Raw genomic sequence first — 26,838 nt, 5'->3', positions numbered from 1 at the left:
GCTTATGAATGAATGGTGAATGAATAGGTGAATGAATGACAATGAGCCCCATTATCCATGGTGGGAATAAAAATCAAAATGCATTCTCCCTGCTATCGCAGACCTATAGTATCCCTGAATTGTAAGTCTGATTGGCTAGCTGCCAATGTCATGAGTTACAGGAGTGTTTGTTGAAACCAAGAGCTGGGAGGCAGTTGGGCTTCAGGTAACAGCTTTGCCTTGGAACCTGAAAGGCACAACTCCCTCTGTGTCTCCCCTGAGCTCTTCTCTGTGCATTTGCTTTATTCTTCCTGCAAATCGACTTTCTCTGTTCCTCAAGACCACTTGGTGAAATATGGCCACCCTCAATTCCTGAATTTGCATTCAGGAATCAAACAGACAGATTAGCCTGGCTCTCTAGGCTCCAATTCGAAATTCCTGGGAGAAAAGATCTTATTGGCTCAGCTTTGCTCATGATTCCAGTTCTGTTCCAATAAGCTATGACCAGAGGAGATGCTCACACAGTAGAAGTGTGGGCAGAGACGGCCCCCCCTCCCCCACCCCAATAAATTCTGGAAGCAGCTCCCAGAGAAGAGGGAAATCACTGGGAACTTGGCAGACACTCCCAAAGATATCAGCTATAATTATCTTCACAAATGAGGCTCAGCACATTTTCCACCACAAATGGGTTTTTGAGAGAATAATAAATGCTGGGTTCCCATGACATGCTAATTAATAGCCTAATCTCTGCCAAAGAAAATTCTAAAAGTATTTTTAATTATTAAACCAAATCTAATTGCATCCTAAATAATTTGAGTTGCACGTTTGGCACTCTCCACTTCCTAAACATCTACTTCTCAAGTAAAGAGCGGGTCATGAACTAAAGTTCTCCAACTCCAACTCCAACTGCTGAATTCTGAGAGCCTCTGCCAGGGAACTCTGAACCCAATATGCTCATCTCGTGTTGAAAAGTTGATCTCGACTGTCCCTCCTGGCCTGATTCACTTTCTCATTCAACCATCTCCGGTCCTACCTAAGGTGGAGATGGTCAACCACACCCCCCCACCCCCCACCCCCCCACCCCCCGCCAAGGCCCCATGTAATGTTAATTTCCTGGGATGACTTCCTCCTTCATCTCCCAAGATTTGCTTAAATCTCACCATTCAACAGACTTCTCATGATAACTTCATGACAGTTGTCACTTACCCTTAACCTGGCACTCCTGGTTCCCATCAGCCACCATTATCTTTTCTTTTCCTCAGAGCATTGACTTCTAACACACCAAACAATTCACTTCCAGTACGTTCATTGTGTATTTTGTTCATCACCTCCCAGCCAGTATTAGGATATTGTCTTTCACACAGGCAGAGATTTTTGTCGCTTGTCTTCACTAATGTATCTAAGTGTCTAGAACAGTATCTGGCATGTAATAGGTGATCAATAAATATGAGTTGAACAAATATCGAATGAATACAAAGGGGGAAAAATGAGTGTAAACCCTGCTGGTGAGAGATAAGGAGGGCTGTTCCTACCTGGACAGCTTCATTGTGCTGTTTTCACTATTATATAATTTGTCACAAACGTTTCCCTTTCCTTGTCTTTTCTAACTCTTTGCCCATTTTCAATTATTTGTTTCTTTGTGATTTGTGGGAGTGCTTTTGTGTCTTAGATCTAGCCCTTTGTTAGTTACATGTGTTGCAAATATCTTTTCTCCATCTATGGCTTGCCTTTTCATTTTGCCTATGTGTGTGTGGACACAAAGATTTCCACTTCAAATGTCAAATTTCTCAATCTTAGTGTTTATGTTTTGTATTTCTTGTATATTGTCTAAGAAATTTTTATTTTCCCCAAGGTCATAAAGATATTCTTCTTTATTTCTTTTTAAAAAATATTTTATTTATTTATTTAAGAGAGTGAGTAAGAGAGAGCTAGCACAAGCAGGGGGAAGGGCAGAGGGAGAAGCAGACTCCCCAGTGAGCGGGGAGCCTGCCTCAAGGCTTGATCCCAGGACCCCCAGGGACCGTGACCTGAGCTGAAAGCAGACGCTTAATCAATTGAACCACCCAGGTGCTCCTCTTTTTTATTTCTTTCTGAAATTTATAATATTTGCCTTTTCACATTTAGGTCTTTTTTTTTTTTTTTTAAATTTTTTTATTTTAATAAACATATAATGTATTTTTATCCCCAGGGGTACAGGTCTGTGAATCGTCTGGTTTACACATTTCACAGCACTCATCATAGCACATAACCTCCCCAATGTCCATTTCCCCACCACCCTCTCCCATCCCCCTTCCCCCCCGCAACCCTCAGTCTGTTTCTTGAGATTGAGTCTTTTATGGTTTGTCTCCCTCCCAATCCCATCTTTTCATTTTTTTCTTTTCCTACCTCCCCCCAAACCCCCCCACCTTGCATCTCCACTTCCTCATATCAAAGAGATCATATGATAGTTATATTTCTCCGATTGACTTATTTCGCTAAGCATGATACCCTCTAGTTCCATCCACGTCGTCGCAAATGGCAAGATTTCATGTCTTTTGATGGCTGCATAGTATTCCATTGTGTATATATACCACATCTTCTTTATCCATTCATCTGTTGATGGACATCTAGGCACTTTCCACAGTTTGGCTATTGTGGACATTGCTGCTATAAACATTCGGGTGCACGTGCCCCTTCGGAGCACCACGTTTGTATCTTTAGGATATATACCCAGGAGTGCAATTGCTGGGTCGTAGGGTAGCTCTATTTTCAGTTTTTTGAGGAACCTCCACACTGTTTTCCAGAGTGGTTGCACCAGCTTGCATTCCCACCAACAGTGTAGGAGGGTTCCCCTCTCTCCGCATCCTCGCCAGCATCTGTCATTTCTTGACTTGTTAATTTTAGCCATTCTGACTGGTGTGAGGTGGTATCTCATTGTGGTTTTGATTTGTATTTCCCTGATGCCGAGTGATGTGGAGCATTTTTTCATGTGTCTGTTGGCCATCTGGATGTCTTCCTTGCAGAAATGTCTGTTCATGTCCTCTGCCCATTTCTTGACTGGATTATTTGTTCTTTGGGTATTGAGTTTGATAAGCTCTTTATAGATTTTGGATACGAGCCCTTTATCTGATATGTCGTTTGCAAATATCTTCTCCCATTCTGTCAGTTGTCTTTTGGTTTTGTTAACTGTTTCCTTTGCTGTGCAAAAGCTTTTGATCTTGATGAAATCCCAATAGTTCATTTTTGCCCTTGCTTCTGTCGCCTTTGGCGATGTTCCTAGGAAGAAGTTGCTGCGGTGGAGGTCAAAGAGGTTGCTGCCTGCATTCTCCTCAAGGATTTTGATAGATTCCTTTCGCACATTGAGGTCCTTCATCCACTTTGAGTCTATTTTCGTGTGTGGTGTAAGGAAATAGTCCAATTTCATTTTTCTGCATGTGGCTGTCCAATTTTCCCAGCACCATTTGTTGAAGAGGCTGTCTTTTTTCCATTGGATATTCTTTCCTGCTTTGTCGAAGATTAGTTGACCATAGAGTTGAGGGTCTATTTCTGGGCTCTCTATTCTGTTCCATTGGTCCATATGTCTGTTTTTGTGCCAGTACCATACTGTCTTGATGATGACAGCTTTGTAATAGAGCTTGAAGTCTGGAATTGTGATACCACCGACTTTGGCTTTCTTTTTCAATATTCCTTTGGCTATTCGAGGTCTTTTCTGGTTCCATATAAATTTTAGGATTATTTGTTCTATTTCTTTAAAAAAAATAGATGGGATTTTGATAGGGATTGCATTAAATGTGTAGATTGCTTTAGGTAAAATAGACATTTTCACAATATTTGTTCTTCCAATCCATGAGCATGGAATATTTTTCCATTTCTTTGTGTCTTCCTCAATTTCTTTCATGAGTACTTTATAGTTTTCTGAGTATAGATTCTTTGCCTCTTTGGTTAGATTTATTCCTAGGTATCTTATGGTTTTGGGTACGATGGTAAATGGGACTGACTCCTCAATTTCTCTTTCTTCTGTCTTGTTGTTAGTGTAAAGAAATGCAACTGATTTCTGTGCATTGACTTTATATCCTGACACTTTACTGAATTCCTGTATAAGTTCTAGCAGTTTTGGAGTGGAGCCTTTTGGGTTTTCCACATATAGTATCATATCATCTGCAAAGAGTGATAGTTTGACTTCTTCTTTGCCGATTTGGATGCCTTTAATTTCTTTTTGTTGTCTGATTGCTGAGGCTAGGACTTCTAGTACTATATTGAACAGCAGTGGTGATAACGGACATCCCTGCCGTGTTCCTGACCTTAGCGGAAAAGCTTTCAGTTTTTCTCCATTGAGAATGATATTTGTGGTGGGTTTTTCATAGATGGCTTTGATAATGTTGAGGTATGTGCCTTCTATCCCTACACTTTGAAGAGTTTTAATCAGGAAGGGATGCTGCACTTTGTCAAACGCTTTTTCAGCATCTATTGAGAGTATCATATGGTTCTTACTCTTTCTTTTATTAATGTATTGTATCACATTGATGGATTTGCGGATGTTGAACCAACCTTGCAGCCCTGGAATAAATCCCACTTGGTCGTGGTGAATAATCCTTTTAATGTACTGTTGGATCCTATTGGCCAGTATTTTGGTGAGAATTTTCGCATCTGTGTTCATCAAGGATATTGGTCTGTAATTCTCTTTTTTGGTGGGATCCTTGTCTGGTTTTGGGATCAAGGTGATGCTGGCCTCATAGAATGAGTTTGGAAGTTTTCCTTCCATTTCTATTTTTTGGAACAGTTTCAGGAGAATAGGAATTAATTCTTCTTTAAATGTTTGGTAGAATTCCCCTGGGAAGCCGTCTGGTCCTGGACTTTTGTTTGTTTGGAGATTTTTGATGACTGTTTCAATCTCCTTACTGGTTATGGGTCTGTTCAGGTTATCTATTTCTTCCTGGTTCAGTTGTGGTAGTTTATACATCTCTAGAAATGTATCCATTTCTTCCAGGTTGTCAAATTTGTTGCCATAGAGTTGCTCGTAGTATGTTCTTATAATTGTTTGTATTTCTTTGGTGTTGGTTGTGATCTCTCCTCTTTCATTCATGATTTTATTTATTTGCGTCCTTTCTCTTTTCTTTTTGATAAGTCTGGCCAGGGGCTTATCAATCTTATTAATTCTTTCAAAGAACCAGCTCCTAGTTTTGTTGATTTGTTCTATTGTTTTTTTAGTTTCTATTTCATTGATTTCTGCTCTGGTCTTTATGATTTCTCTTCTCCTGCTGGGTTTAGGCTTTCTTTGTTGTTCTCTCTCCAGCTCCTTTAGGTGTAGGGTTAGGTTGTGTATTTGAGACCTTTCTTGTTTCTTGAGAAAGGCTTGCACTGCTATATATTTTCCTCTCAGGACTGCCTTTGTTGTGTCCCACAGATTTTGAACTGTTGTGTTTTCATTATCATTTGTTTCCATGAATTTTTTCAATTCTTCTTTAATTTCCTGGTTGACCCATTCATTTTTTAGAAGGATGCTGTTTAGTCTCCATGTATTTGCGTTCTTTCCAAATTTCCTCTTGTGATTGAGTTCGAGCTTCAGAGCATTGTGGTCTGAAAATATGCAGGGAATGATCTCGATCTTTTGGTACCGATTGAGACCTGATTTATGACCCAGGATGTGGTCTATTCTGGAGAATGTTCCATGTGCACTAGAGAAGAATGTATATTCTGTTGCTTTGGGATGGAATGTTCTGAATATATCTGTGATGTCCATCTGGTCCAGTGTGTCATTTAAGGCCTTTATTTCCTTGTTGATCTTTTGCTTAGATGATCTGTCCATTTCAGTGAGGGGAGTGTTAAAGTCCCCTGCTATTATTGTATTACTGTCGATGTATTTCTTTGATTTTGTTACTAATTGGTTTATATAGTTGGCTGCTCCCATGTTAGGGGCATAGATATTTAAGATTGTTAGATCTTCTTGTTGGACAGACCCTTTGAGTATGATATAGTGTCCTTCCTCATCTCTTATTATAGTCTTTGGCTTAAAATCTAATTGATCTGATATAAGGATTGCCACCCCAGCTTTCTTCTGATGTCCATTAGCATGGTACATTGTTTTCCACCCCCTCACTTTAAATCTGGAGGTGTCTTCGGGTCTAAAATGAGTTTCTTGTAGGCAGCATATGGATGGGTTTTGTTTTTTTATCCATTCTGATACCCTGTGTCTTTTGATTGGGGCATTTAGCCCATTAACATTCAGGGTAACTATTGAGAGATATGAATTTAGTGCCATTGTATTGCCTGTAAGATGATTGTTACTGTATATTGTTTCTGTTTCTTTCTGATCTACTACTTTTAGGGTCTCTCTTTGCTTAGAGGACCCCTTTCAATATTTCCTGTAGAGCTGGTTTGGTGTTTGCAAATTCTTTCAGCTTTTGTTTGTCCTGGAAGCTCTTTATCTCTCCTTCTATTTTCAATGATAGCCTAGCCGGATATAGTATTCTTGGCTGCATGTTTTTCTCGTTTAGTGCTCTGAATATATCATGCCAGTTCTTTCTGGCCTGCCAGGTCTCTGTGGATAGGTCTGCTGCCAATCTAATGTTTTTACCCTTGTATGTTACAGACTTCTTTTCCCGGGCTGCTTTCAGGATTTTCTCTTTGTCGCTAAGACTTGTAAATTTTACTATCAGGTGACGAGGTGTGGACCTATTTTTATTGATTTTGAGGGGCGTTCTTAGCATCTCCTGGATTTTGATGTTTGTTCCCTTTGCCATATTAGGGAAATTCTCTCCAATAATTGTCTCCAATATACCTTCTGCTCCCCTCTCTCTTTCTTCTTCTTCTGGAATCCCAATTATTCTAATGTTGTGTCGTCTTATGGTGTCACTTATCTCTCGAATCCTCTCCTCGTGTTCCAGTAGTTGTTTGTCTCTCTTTTGCTCAGCTTCTTTATTCTCTGTCATTTGGTCTTCTATGTCACTAATTCTTTCTTCTGCCTCATTTATCCTGGCAGTGAGAGCTTCCATTTTTGATTGCACCTCATGAATAGCTTTTTTGATTTCAACTTGGTTAGATTTTAGTTCTTTTATTTCTCCAGAAAGGGCTTTTATCTCTCCGGAGAGGGTTTCTCTAATATCTTCTATGCCTTTTTCGAGCCCGGCTAGAACCTTGAGAATCGTCATTCTGAACTCTAGATCTGTCATGCTACCTATGTCCGTATTGATTAGGTCTCCAGCCTTCGGTACGGCCTCTTGTTCTTTTTTTTTGAGGTGAGTTTTTCCGCCTTGTCATTTTGTCCAGGTAGGATTTGCTTTCTCCTGCTGTGGAATTCCGCTGTTCTTGGTGACTGAAGTTGGTTTTGGATGGTTTCTTGTTGATCTTCTGGGGGAGGGGCCTGTTGTAGTGATTCTCAAGTGTCTTTGCCGCAGGCGGAATTGCACCGCCCTTGCCAGGGGCCGGGCTAAGTAATCCGCTCGGGTTCGCTTTCGGGAGCTTTTGTTCCCTGAGCGCTTTCCGTAGAGTTCCGGAGGACGGGAATGAAGATGGCGGCCTCCCAATCTCTCGGCCCGGAGGAGCCGAGAGCTTGGGGTTCCGCTCCTCAGTGCGCTCTCAGAGCAAAGCGCCCAATAGCCCCGCCTCCCTGGCTTGCGGTCGCGCCTCGAGGAAAGCAGTCAATTGTTGGAGCTGGAGAAAAGCGCCGGGTCGCTTTTGTCTCCGCGGCCTCCGGCCGCGCTCCGAGCCCACCCAGCCTGCGACCGGCACAAGGTAACCCTGGGCTTAGAGCTCACTCCTCGGCTTTGTCACTATAGCCGGCTTCCCCGCTCTAATACCTGCGAGCTCTGCGGCACTCAGACACCCCCAGTCCTTCTGTGACCCCGCGGGTCCTGGGGTTATGCTGACCCCGCCTGGGTTTCCCCCCAGTTTAGCCTCTGGAGCGATGTCTCCCAATGGAGCCGACTTTTAAAAGTCCCGGTTTTGTGCTCCGTCGCTCCGCCGCTTGCCGGGTGCCGGCCCCTCCCCCCGGGGTCTATCTTCCCGTTGCTTTGGATTCACTTCTCCGCAGGTCCTACCTTTCAGAAAGTGATCGATTTTCTGTTTCTGGGATTGTTGCTCTTCTTCTCTTCGATTTCCCGTTGGATTTATAGGTGTTCACAATGGTTAGATAAGCTATCTAGCTGATCTCCTGCTACCCGATGTCGTCTCAGCCTGCTACTTCTCCGCCATCTTGACTCCTCCCCCACATTTAGGTCTTAATCTGTCTGAAATTAATTTGTGTGCAGATGTGAATTTGGAATTTAATTTTACTTTTTTCATTTGAATAACTTATTGTCCCAACACTCTTTATGGAGTCATCCTTCTTTGACCATTGATTTAAAAAGTTACCTCTGTCCTATATTCAGTTTCCAGAGCTTCCTGAGTCTGTTTTCAGGCTCTCTCTTCTGTTGCATTGGTTTATTTGTGTATCTCCATAGGAATTCCGCACTGTCTTAATTATGTATCTTTAAGTTTTAATATCTAATACAGCAAGTCATTTTATTTTTCCTTTTCAGAATTATCTTTGTTGTTTATGGTTATTTATGGTGCTTTGCTCTTCCATGTGAAGTTTGAATCTTTTTATCAAGTCCATTAAAAACCTTGCTAACGTTTTGGCTGAAATGCATTCATCAATTAATTGGGGAAAATTCATCACATTTATAATACTGGGTCTTCTAAACCACACATTTTGTGTAAATCTCCATTTACTCTGATTTGCTTTTAGAACTTTTAATAACATTTCATAATTTCTCCACAGGGGATTTGTGTAAGGTTTTTTTTAGGTTCATTTCTAGGTATCTATATTAGTCAGTGTTCAACCAGAGAAACAAAACCAGTAGAAGGAGATTATATATATATTACATATATATATTATATTATATATATATAGATATATATATGATATATAGATATATATCTATATATATCATATATATGATATATATATTATGATATATATTATGATATATATATGATATATATCATATATATTATGATATATATATCATATATATGATATATATAGATATAGATATATCATATATCATATAGATATATCATATATATGATATATGATATATATAGATATAGATATATCTATATATATCATATATATCTATATATATGATATATATATCATAATATATATATCATATATATGATATATATAGATATATATCATATATATCTCATATATCTATATATATAATATAATATATATGTAATATATATATAATCTCCTTCTACTGTATATAGATATAGATATATCTATATATATCATATATATCTATATATATCATATATATGTATATATATCATATATATGATATATATTATATATGATATATAGATATATATTATATTAGATATATATGATATGTATATAGATATATATATCTATATACATATCATATTACAAATAATTGGCTTACATGATTGTGGAGACTGACAGGGCAAGTCCGAAACCACAGGGCAGGACATCAGGGAGATCAGGCTGCAACTGCAGCTGAAGCTGCTGTACATAAGTAGAATTTTCTGTTCTTCAGGGATGTCTCAGCTTTGCCCTTAAGACCTTTCAACTGATTAAACCAGGCCCACCCAGATTATCTAAAATAATCTTCCTGACTTAAAGTCAAATGATTATGGGGGAGCCTGGGTGGCCCAGTCAGTTAAGTGTCCAAGTCTTGATTTCAACTTGGATAGTAATTTCAGGGTCCTGAGATCGAGCCCAGTGTTGGGCTCCATGCTCAGCATGGAGTCTGCTTGAGGTTCTGTCTCTCCCTCTGTCTCTGCCCTTCCCCCTGCTTTTGTGCCCTCTTTCTCTCTCTCTCTCAAAATAAATAAAATCTTTAAAAATAAAAGTTAAATGATTATGGACTTTAATCACTTCTACAAAATAATGTCACAGCGACACCTAGATTAGTGTTTGACTAACTGGAGGCTGTAGCCTAAGCAAGATAATGTTGACCATTAAAATAACATCAGGGGGGTTTCCCCTCCTATTTTGAATATCTTGAGTGAAATCATGGTTTTTGTCTTTCTCAGCCTGACTTATTTCACTTAATGCTATACTTTCTAGGTCTATCCATGTTGGAGCAAATGGCAAGATCTCATCCTTTTTTATGGCTGCTTAATATTCTTAATATTCAACATTCTGATAATGCTTGTAAAACAGATCTTCCAACTTCCATTTTGATGCAGCTCTCTTGTACTGGGTAAAAAGGTAGAGAACAGCTCAGCCCTTCATGTCAAGTTGTGATCCTGGCTCTAGTTTGCCATCTTACATGGAGCATTTTTAGGTCCCTTTTAATCTCTAGAAATAACTCACTGCCATCAGGAGCCCCAAATGCCTTATGGATCAGCTTCCTCTAAATATGTATTTCTGTTTGTTTTCTGGTCCATGGAGATATATATCTTGTATTAGAGCCCAACCACATCTTTTTTGGCTTTATGTTTTATTTTTCACTGCTAGATGTTTGGGGCAAAGAAAGTTATTGAAATGTGAACTCATTGCAATGCCTTGATCAAAAATTCCTCCCTGGGCTCATGATTTCTTGCTTCAAGGCTGCCCTGGACACCTTTACCTTCTTCTGAGACCCTTAAAGGACATACATTCTTAAGTCATTAAGCCAATCAAAATTTACAATTTCCTTGAGCTTCTCCTGCCCATCGTTCCCTTCCTGCTACCACACAGAAGCAACTGTCTCAGGCTATCACGAAGCTCAGTAACTTCTGCTTGTTCTAATCTCCAGTCTTTGGAGTTTCCCAGCTGACACTTCAACTGATTGGCCTGACCGTTTGTTTCACTTGAGAAGCCAAATAACCCAGAAACCTTTAGACAGATAATACATTTTTTATAACACGAGATTTAAAAAAAAAAAAAAAAGGTCATTCTACCATACCAGTTCTCCAGTCATTCCTTCCCTTGTATTCTCTCTGAAGGTAATAAAGGGAGGCGGTTTGCATCCCAAGCTGGGAAAAGGAACATTGATATGAACCCAGAATTCTGGGGCAATTTCATTTGACTGGTTGGTTTGTTTAGAGAAGCCAAGCAGCCAACATTTCTTCTGCGGTGCTTCTCAGGCCAAGTGCAAGTACTTCTGGGAGGGATCCTACTTGCAATGTTAGTTGCTGCCATCTAGTGCCCTATGTGGTGGAATAGTGTGATTCTTCTTCAGTTCTTTTGAAAGGCCACGAAAAAAGAAATTGCCTGGAGAGGGTTCTTAAAGACACCTACTCTTTAACCCTTATGAGAATTACAGGTTTAATTAAAATGAGGCTGAAAATAGAAGAACATATATTTATATTTTCAAAGAAAAATCCGACCTTAAGAATTTATAGATAGATTATTTTAAGTAGCTGAAAATATTTAAATAGCTGGCGTCTTCAGACTCAAATTTTTAATAATGCAGCACAAATAAATATTCTGTGGTCTACTCTGATGTAGTTCCTTTATTCACTTATTCACAGTATGGAAGCCAGTGGACCTCAACCTAGAAAATCAACAGAATGCCCTGGAAATACATTCCAAAAAAACAAACTGAGAAGCTGGACCTCACTGAAATTAAAACCTTTTGCTCTGCAGAAGGTAATTTCAAGATAGTAAGAAGGCAAGTAGAGACGATCAAAGAGGGCTAGTAAGCGTATAAAATTTGTTCAACATCATATGTCATCAGGGAAACGGAAATTAAAACAACAGTGAGATACCACTATACACGTATTAGAGTCGTCAAAATCCAGAACATTGACAACACCAATGTTGGCAAGGATGTGGAGCAGCAGGAACTTCTTATAAAATTAACATACTCTTCCCATACGACCCAGCAGTTGTGAGTCTTAGTATTTGCCCAAATGAATTGAAAATTGATGTCCACACAAAACCTGCACAGGGATGAGTGTGGCAGCTTTATTCATAATTTCCAAAATTTGGGTGTAACCAAATGTCCTTAGGAAATGAATGGATGAAGATATTGTGATATTGATACATCCATATCACAGAATATTATTCAGCACTAAAAAGAAATTAACTGCCAAGCTATGAAAATATGTGGAGAAAGCTTAAAGACTTATTTACTTATTTTAGAGAGAGAGAGAGAATGAGCAGAGTGAGAGGCCAAGAGAGAGACAGAGAGAGACAGAGAAGCAGACTCCATGCTGAGCATAGAGCCCAACATGGGGCTTGAACTCATCACCCTAAGATCATGACCTGAGCCAAAATCCAGAGTCAGACTTCACCAACTGAACCACACAGGTGCGCCTATCTGGAGAAAATTTAAGTGTGTATTAAGTGAAAGAAGCCAATCTGAAAAGTCGATATACTGTATGATTCCAAAAATATTGATATTTCAGAGAAGACAAAACAACAGAGACAGTAAAAAGATCAGTCGTTGCCAGAGGATAAGGTGAGGAAGGGAGGGATGAATGGACAAAACACAAAGGACTTTTAGAGCAATGAAACTATTCTGTAGGATACTACATTGGTGGATACATGTCATTATACATTTGTCCAAATCCATAGACTGTACAACACCAAGAGTGAATCCTAGTTTAAACAATGGACTTTCAGTGTTAATTATGTGTGAATGTAGGTTTATCCATTGTAACACATGTACTCCTCTGGTAAGGAATGTTGATAGTGGAGGAGGCTGGGCACATGTGGGGGCAGGAAGTATCTGGGAACTCTCTGTACTTTACAGTTTTGCTATGAACCTGATCTTCCTTAAAAATTAAAGTTTATTATTTATATATATGTAGTGTGTATATTCATTCCCAGAACATACTCTAGACCTGTTGAATCACAATCCCCAGTGAATAACCCAGGTTGTGTGTGTGTGTGTGTGTGTGTGTTTAATTCCAGGAGATTCTGATGATAAGCCAGGTTTAGGAACAAGCAGAAGAGGAAGGTGCATGGTATTTGGAACGGATAAACCTGAATTTGAATTCTAGAGTTGCCATTTTCTATCTGTGCAACCTCGGACAACTATTAACCTCTCAACAATGAGGGATCATCATAATTACCCACAGGGTTCATGAGAGGATTGAACCAGATGACATTTTTGACCCTGGGAGTGACAGACGGGGGCAACTGTAAAGGTTCATGGGCCTCATCACCAGAAAGAACTAGATCCTGAACCAAGTCCAGGGAGTGGCAGAAACATGTCCTTGTCCTCCCCTCAGACCCTGATTACCCCCTCCGGTCACTGCTAATTCTTCTTCTCACAGGTGCCTGGATAACTATTTACCCTTGGTCTCTATTCCCCAAAGGTTCTGGTCTGATCGGCTGCTACCTCTTTATACCAGCAGGTCCCATTTCCCCAGCAGAGAAGAGAGCCAGACAAACCTCTCTCTTACTAGTCCTCATCACCTCTCATTACATCCTTGCACGGTTCTCATATTAAAACCCCTCCTTTCTACACCTAAGGTGAGAATGGAACAGGGAATTACTTCCCACCACAAGTGCAAATTGTCTAGCACAGGCACACATCTAACCTAAAGATGAGTTCTTTCCCTTTGTCTCTCCTCCTAGTCTCCAAATCCTTTGCCCTCATTTTCTTCCTTGCCCGGCGAGGTTTGAGTTGTGTCAGGAGAAAGGAATGCAGGTTGTTTTCTTTGGAACAGCTTGGGTCCAGGCCCAGAGGCCAGGAAAGTGTTCTACAGAGAAGTAGCAGGAGGCACAGGTCATGCTTGCCTTGAGCGCTGGCTGCTCAGCATCTATTTCCCTGCCCCACCCTCCCACCCCACTCTCTTTTTACTCTGGTCATCTTGAAAGCCAAGCGGGCCTCCAGGTCTACCCCTTGATAATGCAACCAATCAGACTGCAATAAAAATTAATTTCAAAATGAACCATCATTTGCCTTTAGCATTGAACTAAGGTGGGAGTGGTGCTTACACTTGGTGTCCTCCTCATTTTCCTCCTACTTCTTAAGTCATCTCCAGCTTCTCTGGAGATCTTAAATACAGGTCACTCGCCTAAGAACTAGAAGAGTCCAGCGGGGTGGTTAAGAAATGAATAGAACAAATTCTTGGTGCTTCTTTCATCTCTAATACTCTAAGACCCTTGTTGTTCGATAACTTTGGACTTGGTCCCTCGATGCTGACAGAAAAGGATTCCTAATGTATTTAGATCAAGAAGTTACTGACAACAAAGTAATAGGACAATAAAGAACCCAGATAAGTTGAAAAGTCTTTTGCATAGATATGACCATAATCCTGTTGAAATTGCTGTCCCTATGTGCTCTCAGGAGTAAGTGCTGCTTTTGCAAAGCATTAAGATAGTTTAATGTCTGGCTTTTATGTTTCATCATCTCATGGCATGAGGAATGCTGAATGCTCTAAATGTTGGACTTCTAGAGGCTTGAACCCATTGACCTGCCACAAGTAATTACTTCTGAAACGCTCCTGAGCAAGCAAGAAGCCAGAACAACTCACAAAGCAAAGGTGAACGGCAGCCCTCGCTGGAGGGGGTGGGTAGTGGGGGCAGGTGGGCTCTCCTTTTCATATACTCCTTGCACAGAAGACCTCAAAGACAAATCTAACCATGAGGTCATTCAGAGTTAGGACCTCCCAAAGCTATACGTTCTCTCCGGGGCCTGCCTCCAACTGGCAAATACTCTCGTCTCTGAGGTAAACTCTGGGCCCTTCTCCACTTCCTAGTGAAAACAGGGAGATGCAGGTAAGAGAGAGGAGTTTCCCTTGGACATCGCTAATTCTAGAAGTGTTCAAATTTATGAAAAATCTAGTGGAACTCTTTCTTTTTATTCTTCTCCTCCGGTGAAACCTTTCTCTTCATTCTCAGTTTTTAGGGCAAATCATTTCTATGAGGTGTTCCTAACTTATTTACCATAACCTCACCAAAAAAGAATCCTTGGGAAAGGTCTTCTGAAGAGCTTTCCCCTTTTGTTCATTTGTCATATTCTGCTGAGCAGACTCCCCTGGTGCAGACATGAAAACGGGAGGTAGTAGATTTTCAACGCTTTCCACTCCTGATTCATTTTGGCGCCAGCCAGCTAGGCGCTGCCGCACAGCTGACTGATTTGGTAAAAGATGTCAAGGCCAGGTTTGTGACGCTGGCAGCACTGTAGAGAATGTCCCCTCAGGAGGCTCGCAACTGCCAACACAGTCCCTGTCCCCAGGGCAGCAAAAGGGTATCACTGAGCACATCTGACTGCCGTACCCTTCCCTCACCTGTCCACAGCAAGTAACAAACAAGGGTGTTTTCACCACTGGCTGCCCTTAATAACTGTCTTCACTGTCCCCCTGGAGTTTGTGATGCACTGGGGGAGATCTCCAAAGTCGCAAATAATCGACTTCCTAATATACCAGGGCTTATATTGGTATATGGGGGTCCGGGCTATAGAAATGGGTTCCATTAGCTATTCTGTGGCTCCCCTCTGATGTCATAGCCAGACGATGGCGGAAGAGGCAGGAAGAAAGAGGCCAATCTTACCCAACCAGAACACGTCTCTGGGGAGACAGTAATGAGCATCTATTGACAGGGTAAGCGATAGTTCATCAAAATGAGATGCGGAAACATAGTTCCACTTACGGTTTGCAAAACCCTACACGAACCTTAAAAACTACATTATACACACAGCGAATCTCCATTCACTGATAGCGACACAAAGGACTCAGTGGGGAACTACAATGATCTACCTTTGACATCTCTTTGACAAGAGATCTCTACGGATTATAACTGATGGCTGATTAAGATCTCACTTTGGTCCAAAAAGCAAAAAAAAAGAAGAAGAAGAAAAAGAAAGAATAATCACAAGTTGTGGATTGCAGAGTCAGTAACAAATTACCCCATTCTAACGAGTGTGTCATCTTTCCCAGCAGGAACTGGAAAAGAAGATGCAAACTCCAGGGTACACTCCCAGGAAGAGACAATATTTACATAAGATGCGAATGCTGGAAATGAACCGTAACAGACAAGAGGTAAGTATGAGAAGAGAGAAGAATGCTGGCATATTCACCACGTTTACTCCACATAATCACTGCCTTCGCACTCGAATGGCTTAGCATCCAGTCCCCGGGCTTTACTTAGCATTTTAAATTTGGTCATTGGCACCGAAGCCTCAACTACTAGAGCTGGGAAGCATCGGGAAGATCCCTTCTGCCACCGAGCCTTTTGAGGCTTTTCTTTGTTTTGAGTCTCAAGGATGAATCTTTGTCCCAAGTCTCTCTGTTTTTTCTTTCTTTCCTTCCTCCCCTCCCCAACCCCCCCACCCCGGCCACAAATTGCTCTCATGACATTCTGGTTCCAGCAGAAAAATGAGGTTAGATTGCTTGTCTTGGTTCAGGAAAATAGAAGGTGGTGAGTCGGTCTTTATCTTGATACCTAGGCATCCTCCATAATCCATACCGTGGGGTTATCCTACAAGAACCAGCTCTTGTAACAGACCCCTTTACAGTAATGTCTCCTGGAATTGTCATATTCCAAATTCCTCACTCTCATATTTAAGCCTAAAATCACTGTCTTCTACAATCCCAGGTCAGTGGCCTACCAACAAATGTTTTACAACAGTCCTCCTCTTAAATCAAGCCATGCCTTTTTGAGACTCTCTCCTAACTAGACTGTGCATAGAGAAATTTCTATACCCTCTAATAGGAAAAAGAAAACTATGTCTGGTTAGGGGACCAGAGTACACATAAGCACACGACTTGCAAAGTGGCTGGTCTGGTGACCTATTCTTGGTGACAGGAGCTCAGGGGGAGAACACTAATCCATGACAGCTGATCATTTTCAGAAGAAAAGTCTTCCCAGGGAGGCAAGAAGTAATAAGCAAAAACGGAGGGACCATAAAGCCAAGAAAATCCTTCAAAGCGTCCCAAGAAATGATGACAGGGACCTTCCAACCTTGTTGCCGGATGAAACCTTAAACAGAAGAAGTCCAGGTCAGTCATGTAAATTATTTTAGCAAAATAAAATATTTCAAGTGTTTTTAAAATGTCATCAAATAAACTTCTGTCAGGGGTGGGGGAAGGGGGAGAGATGGTGGATGGACAGCAAGTAGCCTTGGGTTTCTGCTGATATTGTACTTCCTGGAAAGTAGGGATCACACGCTGTGTCGTGCAATTTGGGGCAGCTGGGAGGAAAAGACAGAAGCTCAAACACTGTTAGAAGATGTCTCTTTTTAGTGGTTTCCGGGGCTTCACATGCATTGTGGCCATCCTGGCTCCATCCCTAGGAAGAGAAGAGGCAAAAGAGCCTCTCAGCTTGTGGTTAAAGGAATGAAGCAGGGGGACTTCTATTGAATAGCAAACTGGTATCAGCCAGTCTGCTGCCTGCAGACACCCTCCCCCACCCTGCTTTTTCCCTGCAGCCCTCAGAGGCTCATTTGGAGCATTGAAAACTGAAGCCCACCCCCGCTTGCCCCTGCTCAGTGGGTGAGCTCTCTACTTTCAGGGCCACTAAGGCCAGAGACCTGGGACCTTTCCAGCTTTCCTCCTCTCCCTCTTTTCAGCCGGAAGGTCCCAAAGTCCTGTGGATGTCACGTGGCACTGAACTCTTAGCTTTCCCACATTCCCAATGCCACCCACAGGGTATCGCGTCACACCAGGGCTATTGCTCCAGCCTCCCAACTCCTGTGTTCCTCCCTCAAATCTTCCCTTTCCTCCACCAACCCTCCGTCCTGATGGCACTCGGTACAAGCCCAGGCCACCGGCACCAGCATCACCCACAGAGTAGATGAGTCCCAGCCAGAGTGACAGAATCAGAAAATGTAGGGGCAGAGGCCAGCCATCTGGGTTTAACACCCCCTTAGGTGCTTCTGATACCCCTTAAGTTTAAGAAACACGGCTCTACTTGGTCATCAAAGTATTGGCCGCAGACCAGCAGCATCTGCGTCACCTGGGAGTTTATTAGAAATGCAGAATTTCAGGCCACACTCTGGACCTCCTGAATCAGGATACACATTTTATTAAGATGCCCGGTGATTCTCATACACAGTCGTTTCAGAAGCACAGTGCTAAGAGCCAAGTAATCTTATAAAATGCCAATGTGACCATATCATATTCTGCTTAAAAAAATCCTCAGTGAGGGGCACCTGGGTGGCTCGGGTCGGTTAAGCGTCTGCCTTCCGCTCAGGTCACGATCCCAGGGTCCTGGAATGGAGCCCCATGTTAGGATCTCTGCTCAGCGGGGAGTCTGTTTCTCCCTCTACCCCTCCCCTGGCTCAGGCTCTCTCTCTCTCTCCCTCAAATAAATAAATAAAATCCTAAAAAAATAAAAATCCTCAGTGAGCCTCCATCAGCCTGAGGACAGTCTAAACTCCTCACCCTGGAGGCCCCAGGGTGGCGCAGTCAGTTAAGCATCAGACTCTGGATTTCCACGCGGGTCATGATCTCAGGGTCGTGAGATAGAGCCCTGCGGAGGGCTCCACACAGGGTTAGAGGTTGCTTTAGCTTCTCTCTCTCTCCCTCTCCCTTTACCCCTCTCTGCTCTAATAACTAAGTAAATAAAAATTTAAAAAATCAGCTCTTCACCCTGGTACTCTGAGCCTTCAGGATCTACTCTTGGCCCACCTTTGTGGCTGTCTCTGCAGCCATTCCTGTGCCTGACGTCGCCTCCAACCAGGCCAGACTGCTCAGGGACTTCCGACAGATACCTGTTCACAGCCTCTGTGCTGTGTGCTCCCACCAGTTAAAGCCCCATTACGTTTGCCCTGTCCGTCTTCCCCCTGGGCAAACCCACCCTATGAATACATGATATTGGTCATGCACATGGTGGGCAGTGCTGTGAGCCACATCCCTTGTCAGTAGGACTGACCATGGAGAGATCCACAGAAATCCCGGCTGTGTCTCTGGAGGTACTGAGCTTCTAAGAGGCCACGTTACCAGCTGAAAGACACACCACTCCTGCTCCAAAGAACAGGATGCTTAATTAAATACAAAAGGCTGAATAACTGAAAATCTACTTGGGGAATCTATTGAACCTATATACTCCCCGGGCCAGAATGAAATATGCTATGTGGGCACATAGATAAACAGCTTTTACAATTTAGAACATATTGCCAAAACAACCCCCCAAAACGTGTCTCAGCTGAAGTTAGATACCCAGAGTCATTGCTTGAAGGCAAGCCAAGAAAAATCAACATTGGTAAAAATCTTTGGAAGATGCCCCAGATCTGGAGGGGCCCAGGAAGGGTGGTGGCACGAGGAAAAGAGGGTTCTCTGAATGTCTGAGGCTTTTTAAAGCCTCTTCATTTTGTTCTAGTTAAGGTATAAAGATGTATTTATTTATTTATTTTAGCAGGAGAGAGCACATGAGTCGGGGGAGGGGGGAGGGAGAGGGAGAATCTCAAGCAGGCTCGGTGCTGAGTGTGGAGCCAGACGTGGGGCTCGATCTCACAACCCTGAGATCGTGACCTGAGCTGAAACCAAGAGCTGGATGCTTAACCAGCTGAGCTACCCAGGCACCCCTCTGGTTGAGGTCTGTCGAGTGCTTGCCATGAGACAACATACATTGTTGTTCTTAAATCCTCACATAGCAGGAACAGAAGGAGTTACTCCTGGCTGTCATGTGACAGAGCCAGAATTCAAGGCCCGGTCTTTCGAACTTCAAAGGTCTGCTCCACCATCCCCACCCCCTTCTATACCCTCATCATGAATCCAGGGACTTGGAGCTCTGTCCAGGACAGCCTCAACAAAGTCTGCCAGTAGAGGGGAATGACTCCTAACCTTATCTGCCAAGAGCAGGCAGCCCCTCTGCCCAGCCTAGACTTCACCACCACGATAGGCATGTGCTCGAGCACTGACTCCTTGTGCTTACTCCCAGGTAGCATCTTTCCTTTCATTCTTTTTAGTTCGTTTTGCTTTCTCCTGAAAGTGGAACAAAGTCAAGATCATAGATTTACAGGAGCTTTCTGCTAGTCCAGTTGTGGTCATTAAGATTCTACTGTACCCACATCCTCTTACAGAATGCTATATTTGCCCATTCTTGTTCCCTCTTTGGGAAGGTGGGATGAGAGTTACAGGTCTCTTATGAGATAAAGGTCGGTCTTTGTTTAATGCTGCCTGTTTAAAATGAAATTTTACATATATCTTACATTTACACACTTTAAATACATTTCGTATCTATTTATATAATGAATTACACATGACTTGTATAATTCTATAATAATTACATATAACTTATGCAATAAATTACTTACAACTTAGGGGATGGCTCACTTGTTCCTAACTTACACAAAGCAAACATTGTTCTTCGGGTGGACTATTTCATGAGATTTAACACATCTGTGTGATTCCTGCTTTTTCCAAAAGCCATGATCTAATCCAGGGTAGTGGATAGAAAAAGCAGTGAACTTGAAATCAAAGTTCTTCCTTTGAGCCCCAAGAAATACATTTCTAAATGTAAACTCCATGGGAGCAGGGGCCTCTTTTTGTTTCTAGAACAGTGCCTGGTACACAGTAGCCTCTCCATAAACATTAGCTATATATTTGTCTAGACAGCTTTATTCTGTATAGAGACAGAGATTTTTAACTAAACTCCACTTACTTAACTTCTTACCCTCTCTGAGCTTCAGTCTCCACATCTGTAAAACAGAATAAAGACTTGTCTACCATGTAGGGTTTATGGAAAAATTAATCCAATATGTATAAAAGTGCATTTAAATGTAAGGCGCCAAACCCATGCATGGAAATACAGACAACAGAAGAAGGATGGAACTGAGGTCTTATAGTGAAAATAACTATCTACTTCAGGGAAGGTGGCCCCTTCAAAACATTGTCACCTTCACAATTCTGGTCTTATCAGGCGACTGGCACCTTTATCTGCTTAGTATTTTCTTTAAAGTATCCTGAGGGTGTGTGTGTGTGTGTGTGTGTGTGTGTGTGTGTGTGTGTGTTTAAAGATTTTATTTATTTGACAGAGAGATCACAAGTAGGCAGAGAGGCAGGCAGAGAGAGAGGAGGAAGCAGGCTCCCCACTGAGCAGAGAGCCCGAAGCGGGGCTCAATCCCAGGACCCTGAGATCATGACCCGAGCCGAAGGCAGAGGCTTAACCCACTGAGCCACCTAGGCACCCCGTGTGTGTGTGTGTGTGTGTGTGTGTGTGTGTGTGTGTTTTAAATTTAACCTTGTCTATGAAATAACTGTGAAATCTTGAGTTTGATGCAATTGTGATACATTTTGCTAAAACATTTATGTCTTAAAAAATACATAACCATCAAACATTTTTAATGCTTTAGCGAATCCTTATACTACCTAAAATCACTCCCTATTTTCCCCTCACTGGCCTCTGTTGCTTTTCTCCCTTCCCAGATTCATTTTGAAGTTGGACACATTCTCCTTTGCTCACCCAAAACCCATTTAGGTTTTGGGTTTTTTTTTTTAAGATTTTATTTACTTATTTGACAGAGATCGCAAGTAGGCAGAGAGGCAGGCAGAGAGAGAGGAGGAAGCAGGCTCCCTGCTGAGCAGAGAGCCTGATGTGGGGCTCGATCCCAGAACCCTGGGATCATGACCTGAGCCAAAGGCAGAGGCTTTAACCCACTGAGCCACCCAGGCGCCCCTCCCCCCCATTTAGGTTTTTAAATGTATTTTTCTTTTTGTTTTTCCTGAAGTCTAGCAACCCCAGAGAATCAAGCAGGGTTTTATCAAAATGCAACAAGTAAAAAGACATCTAGCTGAGAAGTTCTTAAACTTTAATGCTATGTATACAGAACTATGTATATAATATTTTATGAATGATTTAAGAGATACTCAAGGATAAAATTCAACATGTGAACTTGGTCTCACGCACTAACTTTAGGCCTGCATTATCATAACATCAAGAGTGGTGTGGGACTTAAGCTATTATTAATATTGCATTAGGTCTCACCATCAACAAATATTCTCTTCCTGTTTCAAAGCTCCTGCCTCTAGTCAGCAGAAAATTGCTGTTTCCAGTCTGAATGATGCTTCTAGTAGTTCTTGGCTCGTTTGCAAAGCAGAGATGATTACACCGCCTGGTCTTTCCCAGTCCCAGTTACCAATACTTCTCGCCTCCCCAAATTCTCTGATGGCTCACTGGTTCACGCATGTATTCATAAATGTGGTTCTTGGCTTTGCAATGGTGCATAAAATGAACAAGGAGAAGTTCGATGACAGTATAGCTGGGAGAGCTCACCATCTGAGAGAGTTGGAAGGTTTCCATGAGGGAGTGATATTTAGGCTGACACAGGAAGTAGCTGGACAAAGGCGATAGGGATCCATGTAACTGTGAGGATCAAGGTGCTAGAACATTCAGAACTATTAATGGTCACAGTACATGCAAAAGCTCTTGAGTGGGAAGGAACCTGGCAGATTCTAGACACTGGGTGGGAAAGAGAAATTCAAGTAGTGATCAGAGATGGCTCCGGAGGCACACAGGGTCTTACAAGTTGTGTCAAATAATAACTTTGAACTTGAATTTAAGATCAATGGGAAGCCATTGAAAGGTCAGGGGAACCACACAGTCAGGCTTACATTTTGAAGCATCACTCTGCCTACCCCGTGGAAGATGGATGAGAGGAGAATGCAAGAGAATGTGGGGAGACAAGTGATACAGACATAATAGAAGTGCATGTGAGAGATGGTGCTTGGACCAGGAGAGAGGGTGATGGAAGAGGAGCCGGATGTGAGATATTTAAGAGAGAGGATTTGCAGAGCTCGGTGATGGACTGGATGTGGGTGTGTGGAAAGAGCAAGAAGACCAGAAGGCTTCTTGGGTTACTCTTGAAGAACTAGGCAGACATTGGGGCAAAGCTGGAACAATTTGCTGAATTAGAGTAACTGGGAGAAAACACGGGTTTGAAGAGAAAGAAAAGGTGAGTCGGTCATGTTGCCAGGAGGTAAAAATGGAAACGTCCAGCTGTACCAAAAAAAAAAAAAAAAAAGTGTATTGTAGCTCAGGAGAGAGCTTGGGGTTGCAGACATGAATCAATTATGGTTTTTGGTCACTACTATGTGCACGGACAATAACAATAATTATAATAACATTCAAGGAGGGGAAGAGGGTAACCCCTTACTGAGGCAGAAAGGAAACTAATAAATCACAAGGCAGAAATGCTCACACTGAGATGTTTGATTTTCTCCTGTAACAGTATGTAATGTCAGCTATCAAGGGCTTAAATAAAATATTCCATAAGATTCAATAAACAATTATCCTTAAGATGACATCCAAATATTATGGCTGGTTCAACTGAATGGAGGGAACATTATGGGTTTTGACCCAGGATGATTTTCCTAGCTCAGAAGTGGCCATTGCTTTTGTTTTGTTAAAGTCCAGGCTTGCTTGAGTAAGGCACCTGTTGTTCTGAAGTGCATTTTATTAATTTTTTAAAGATTTATTTATTTATTTGTGGGGGAGAAAGAGAGAGAGAGAACATGAGCCAGGCAAGGAGAGGTAGAGAGAGAGGAAGAGAAAGAGAGAATCTCAAGCAGACTCCCCGCTGAGCATGGAGCCAGACCTGGGGCTTGATCCTATGACCCCGAGATCATGACCTGACATGAAATCAAGAGTTGGACACGTAACTGACTGAGCCACACAGGTGCTCCCTGAAGTGAATTTTAAAAGGGCACTGGGTGCAGCTTGAATAAAAAGCTACAGACATAAGATCCTATGCCAAAAAATAAACGACTAAATCTCTCCTGGAAAGTAAAATAAAATGCATGATCCTTTGAACTTCTTAGTTCTATAAGTCTGGGGTGTAGCCCAAGCATTTGCATTTCTAAAAGCCTTCACAGGCAATTCTAATATGTGAGAGCAGATGTAAAGGTCAGAAAAATTGTGTATCATGCACCTAGCACATAGTAATTGTTCAATAAATAGCACTAGGTAACATCACCTGTGCAATACTCTTGCCAAAAATGCTTAACCTTAATCACAAACAGACAAACCAGATTTAGGGCCATTCTGTAAAACAATTGATCTGGATTATTATTATTATTATTTTAAGATTTTATTTATTTGACACACAGAGAAAGAAAGAGTACAAGCAGAGGGAGTAGCAGGCAGAGGGAAAGGGGGAAGCAGGCTCCCCACTAAGCAGAGAACCTGATATGGGACTCGATCCCAGGACCCTGAGATCATGCCCTGAGCCAAAGGCACCGCTTAACTGACTTAACTGACTGACTTAACTGACCCAGGCGTCCAGTCTGGATTCTCTAAAAATATCAGTGTTAGGGAAAAAGAAGAAGACAATGAATGGAGGGGGTTGGAGGAAGGAGAAGGGAGGGATCAAGAGTGAGAATGAGGGAGAGAGAGAGAAGGAGGAGTGGGGAGGAGGGAGAGAAAGAAGAGAAAAAAGAAAAGAGATAGGGAAGATTATGCAATATGTAATCCTAGATTGGATCCTGGATCAAAAAAATAAAACACAAACAGGCAAATAAAAAGCAGCTATAAAAAGCATCACTGGGGCAATCATGAATATTAGAATGTGGACCATATATTAGAAAACAGTAATATATCAACGTTAAATTTTGAAGTATTGTAGTTAAGCAGGAAAAGGGCCATTGCTCTTAGATTTGTGGTGCTGTATTTGTGGGGGGGTGGGTAACTACAACTAATTCTCAAATAGCTCAGCTGAAAACCATGGGTGTGTGCATGTGTGTATAAAATGAAGGCAATAGTGTGACAAAATGTTGTCAGTGAGTTGGGATATATAGGTATGTATAGTGTTGTTCTTGTGACTTTCAGAAGATTTTTAAAAATTTAAAATAACAAGAAAAACATTTTTAATGCTTATGGAGCCATATATATATATATATATATATATATATATATATATATATAAAGTTGAACTCATTTATATATTTGAGTTTATATATGTGTGTGTGTGTATGATATATTTACTGTTAAGAGAAAAAAAAATATTTAAACTTTAAATTTTTTGTAGGAAATTCCCAGAATGAAGATTTGGGAGAACACCAAGCAAGGAATGACTGTTGTCCTCAGAAAATTGGCAAAATGGAAACGTGGCTCCGTGAACAAGAGGCACAGGCCCAGCTTCTCTGGGACAGTTCTAGCTCTGACTCAGAGGAGTTGAGAAAAAACGAGAAGAAACCACAAGCGCTGGTGAGGACCAGGACAGAAAGAATCCCACTTTTTGATGAGTTTTTTGATTGAGAATAAAAATACTATTCACCAGCCTAGAAACTGAGTGCACTGAAAGTTTGTATCCCTATAGATGTTCTTCAGGTTAGTTGTATGAATTATTTGGAGGAACCCAATTCACTGTCTTTTCTTTTGGAGTCTTACAGTTAACAGATTTGTCCTATATTATTAACTATGCTGCATAACTACCTCAAAACTTAGGGTATTTGATCGTCCCTCTTTTCTGTGGCTTGTGGGGCTCAGCTGGGTGGTTCTGCTGGTCTCTCATGTGATCTTTTCCATAGTGAAAGTCAGATGGCAGCTAGACCAGAGTCATTTGGAGGTTCAACTGGGACGAGGAGGCAGCTGGACCTGACCCCCTCCCCCTGTAGTCTCAGAGCCCCTTTATGTGGGTTCTCTGAGTGGTCTCTCCATCAGGGTAGTGAATTTATTTTATATCAGCCCAGAACTCCCCATCGCAAATGCTCCAAGAAGAGGAAACAGACCCGCCAGTTCTCTTAAACCCTCAAATCGGAATGGTCTCCCCACCACTCTCACCACATCCTCTTTGTTAAAGCAAGTCACAGACCAGGTCACCATCCATGAAAGAGAGGGCTACCCAGGGTAAGAACTGGAAAGCATGGTCTGTTGAAGTTCACCTTTGAGACTAGACTCCATATCATACTTTCAAAAAGCAAATTAGGTCTTCTAAAACAAATAGATAGAAAAGTAGATTTGATACAAATAAAAATGAGTTTTTAAAAAGTCACAGTAATACTACAGTAGACACTAAGCTCATGGAAGTCACTCCTTGGGAGTTAGTGGCTTGTTATAACAAAGGCTGCAGGAAAGAGTTAGAATAGGGTCAAGTGTGGAAGGTCAGGGTGTATGAAATTTCAAAGTAAATAAGGATCTTTTAGATTATGATGTAGATCTTAGGACTCTTTAAAACTATAAAGAATCTTAGAAAATCTTCAGTCCCAAAGTGACTCTATTAACAAAAATCAGATTTTTTAGAAAGTTTTAAGAACTTCTTTGGTGTAAAATTAGGCTCCACTCTTAGCATAATCTAAAAATACTTTAAAGCCATTCAGAAGCTTCTAAAAATTTAGTGAAACTTTAAAACAAAGCAAAATGAAAACATCCATTTAAGCCTTCTGTAGGAAACATCTAAAAAGAAAAAAAATAGGGAAACACCACTCAAATTTAACATTCGGCACATTCAGACCAGTCACTAAAAAGCCTGCTGGGTTACGGGACAAACGTTCATGTTCTTGTGAGGACAGAAGGCACTTAGGTCATCCCTGGGCATCTCTGCTCCCACTTTCAACTTGTCTCTGGTCAGTGAGAATCACGTTTCCTGCAAAAGAATGCACAAGTTGCTTGACCAGCCAGTCTTGAAAAAGTAGGATCTCAGAGAGGAGAAACGAGTCCAACCCAGCCATCATATCCTCACACATGAAGATTTCTCTGGAAGAGAGTGGGAGCCTAAACATGTCTTGGTCACTCTGGGCTGTGACTTGAGATTGGATGATACCCCTTCTCTTGCCTCCCTGCACTGCGAGCTCCATCAGGGTATGGACTGCGTCTCCCCCCTATGAGACCACCACTTCCTAGCACAACATCTAGCACAGAGTTTATCATTAAATATTTGTTGAATTCATTAATTTCTGCGTTGGGTTAACACGGCAATTAGAGAGATGCTTGTTTCTCCCCAGCTACACGGTTGTCATTCTCATCTCCATCATTTCTCGAGATTCACAGACATACAAGGTCGATGATATAGTTGGAAAAAAAAAAAAAGGAATTTTTTTTTCCCCAAAGCT

At 41.6% G+C, this 26,838-nt stretch overlaps 1 protein-coding gene across 2 annotated transcripts in view; it reads left to right on the top strand.

Annotated features, from left to right (window-relative positions):
* The window catches only part of CCDC198 (coiled-coil domain containing 198), a 29,873-nt gene extending 4,801 nt beyond the window's left edge, over positions 1 to 25,072 (top strand). Inside the window, exons 3-6 of one of the 2 annotated variants that reach the window (XM_080809500.1) lie at positions 14,308 to 14,394; positions 15,793 to 15,891; positions 16,704 to 16,851; positions 24,816 to 25,072. In XM_080809500.1, coding sequence (XP_080665626.1) covers positions 14,308 to 14,394; positions 15,793 to 15,891; positions 16,704 to 16,851; positions 24,816 to 25,045 — 564 coding nt within the window. In that variant the 3' untranslated portion in view covers positions 25,046 to 25,072. Of the gene's footprint in view, positions 1 to 14,307; positions 14,395 to 15,789; positions 15,892 to 16,703; positions 16,852 to 24,815 lie in introns of both variants that reach the window. The other variant, XM_080809499.1, reaches the window with a different exon arrangement.
* The last annotated feature ends 1,766 nt before the right edge of the window (positions 25,073 to 26,838 follow it).

Source organism: Martes martes (assembly GCF_963455335.1).
Source record: "Martes martes genome assembly, chromosome: 7".
NCBI lineage: Eukaryota > Metazoa > Chordata > Mammalia > Carnivora > Mustelidae > Martes > Martes martes.
The sequence above is the reverse complement of the archived record's forward strand: the minus strand, read 5'-3'. Positions and strand labels throughout refer to the sequence as shown.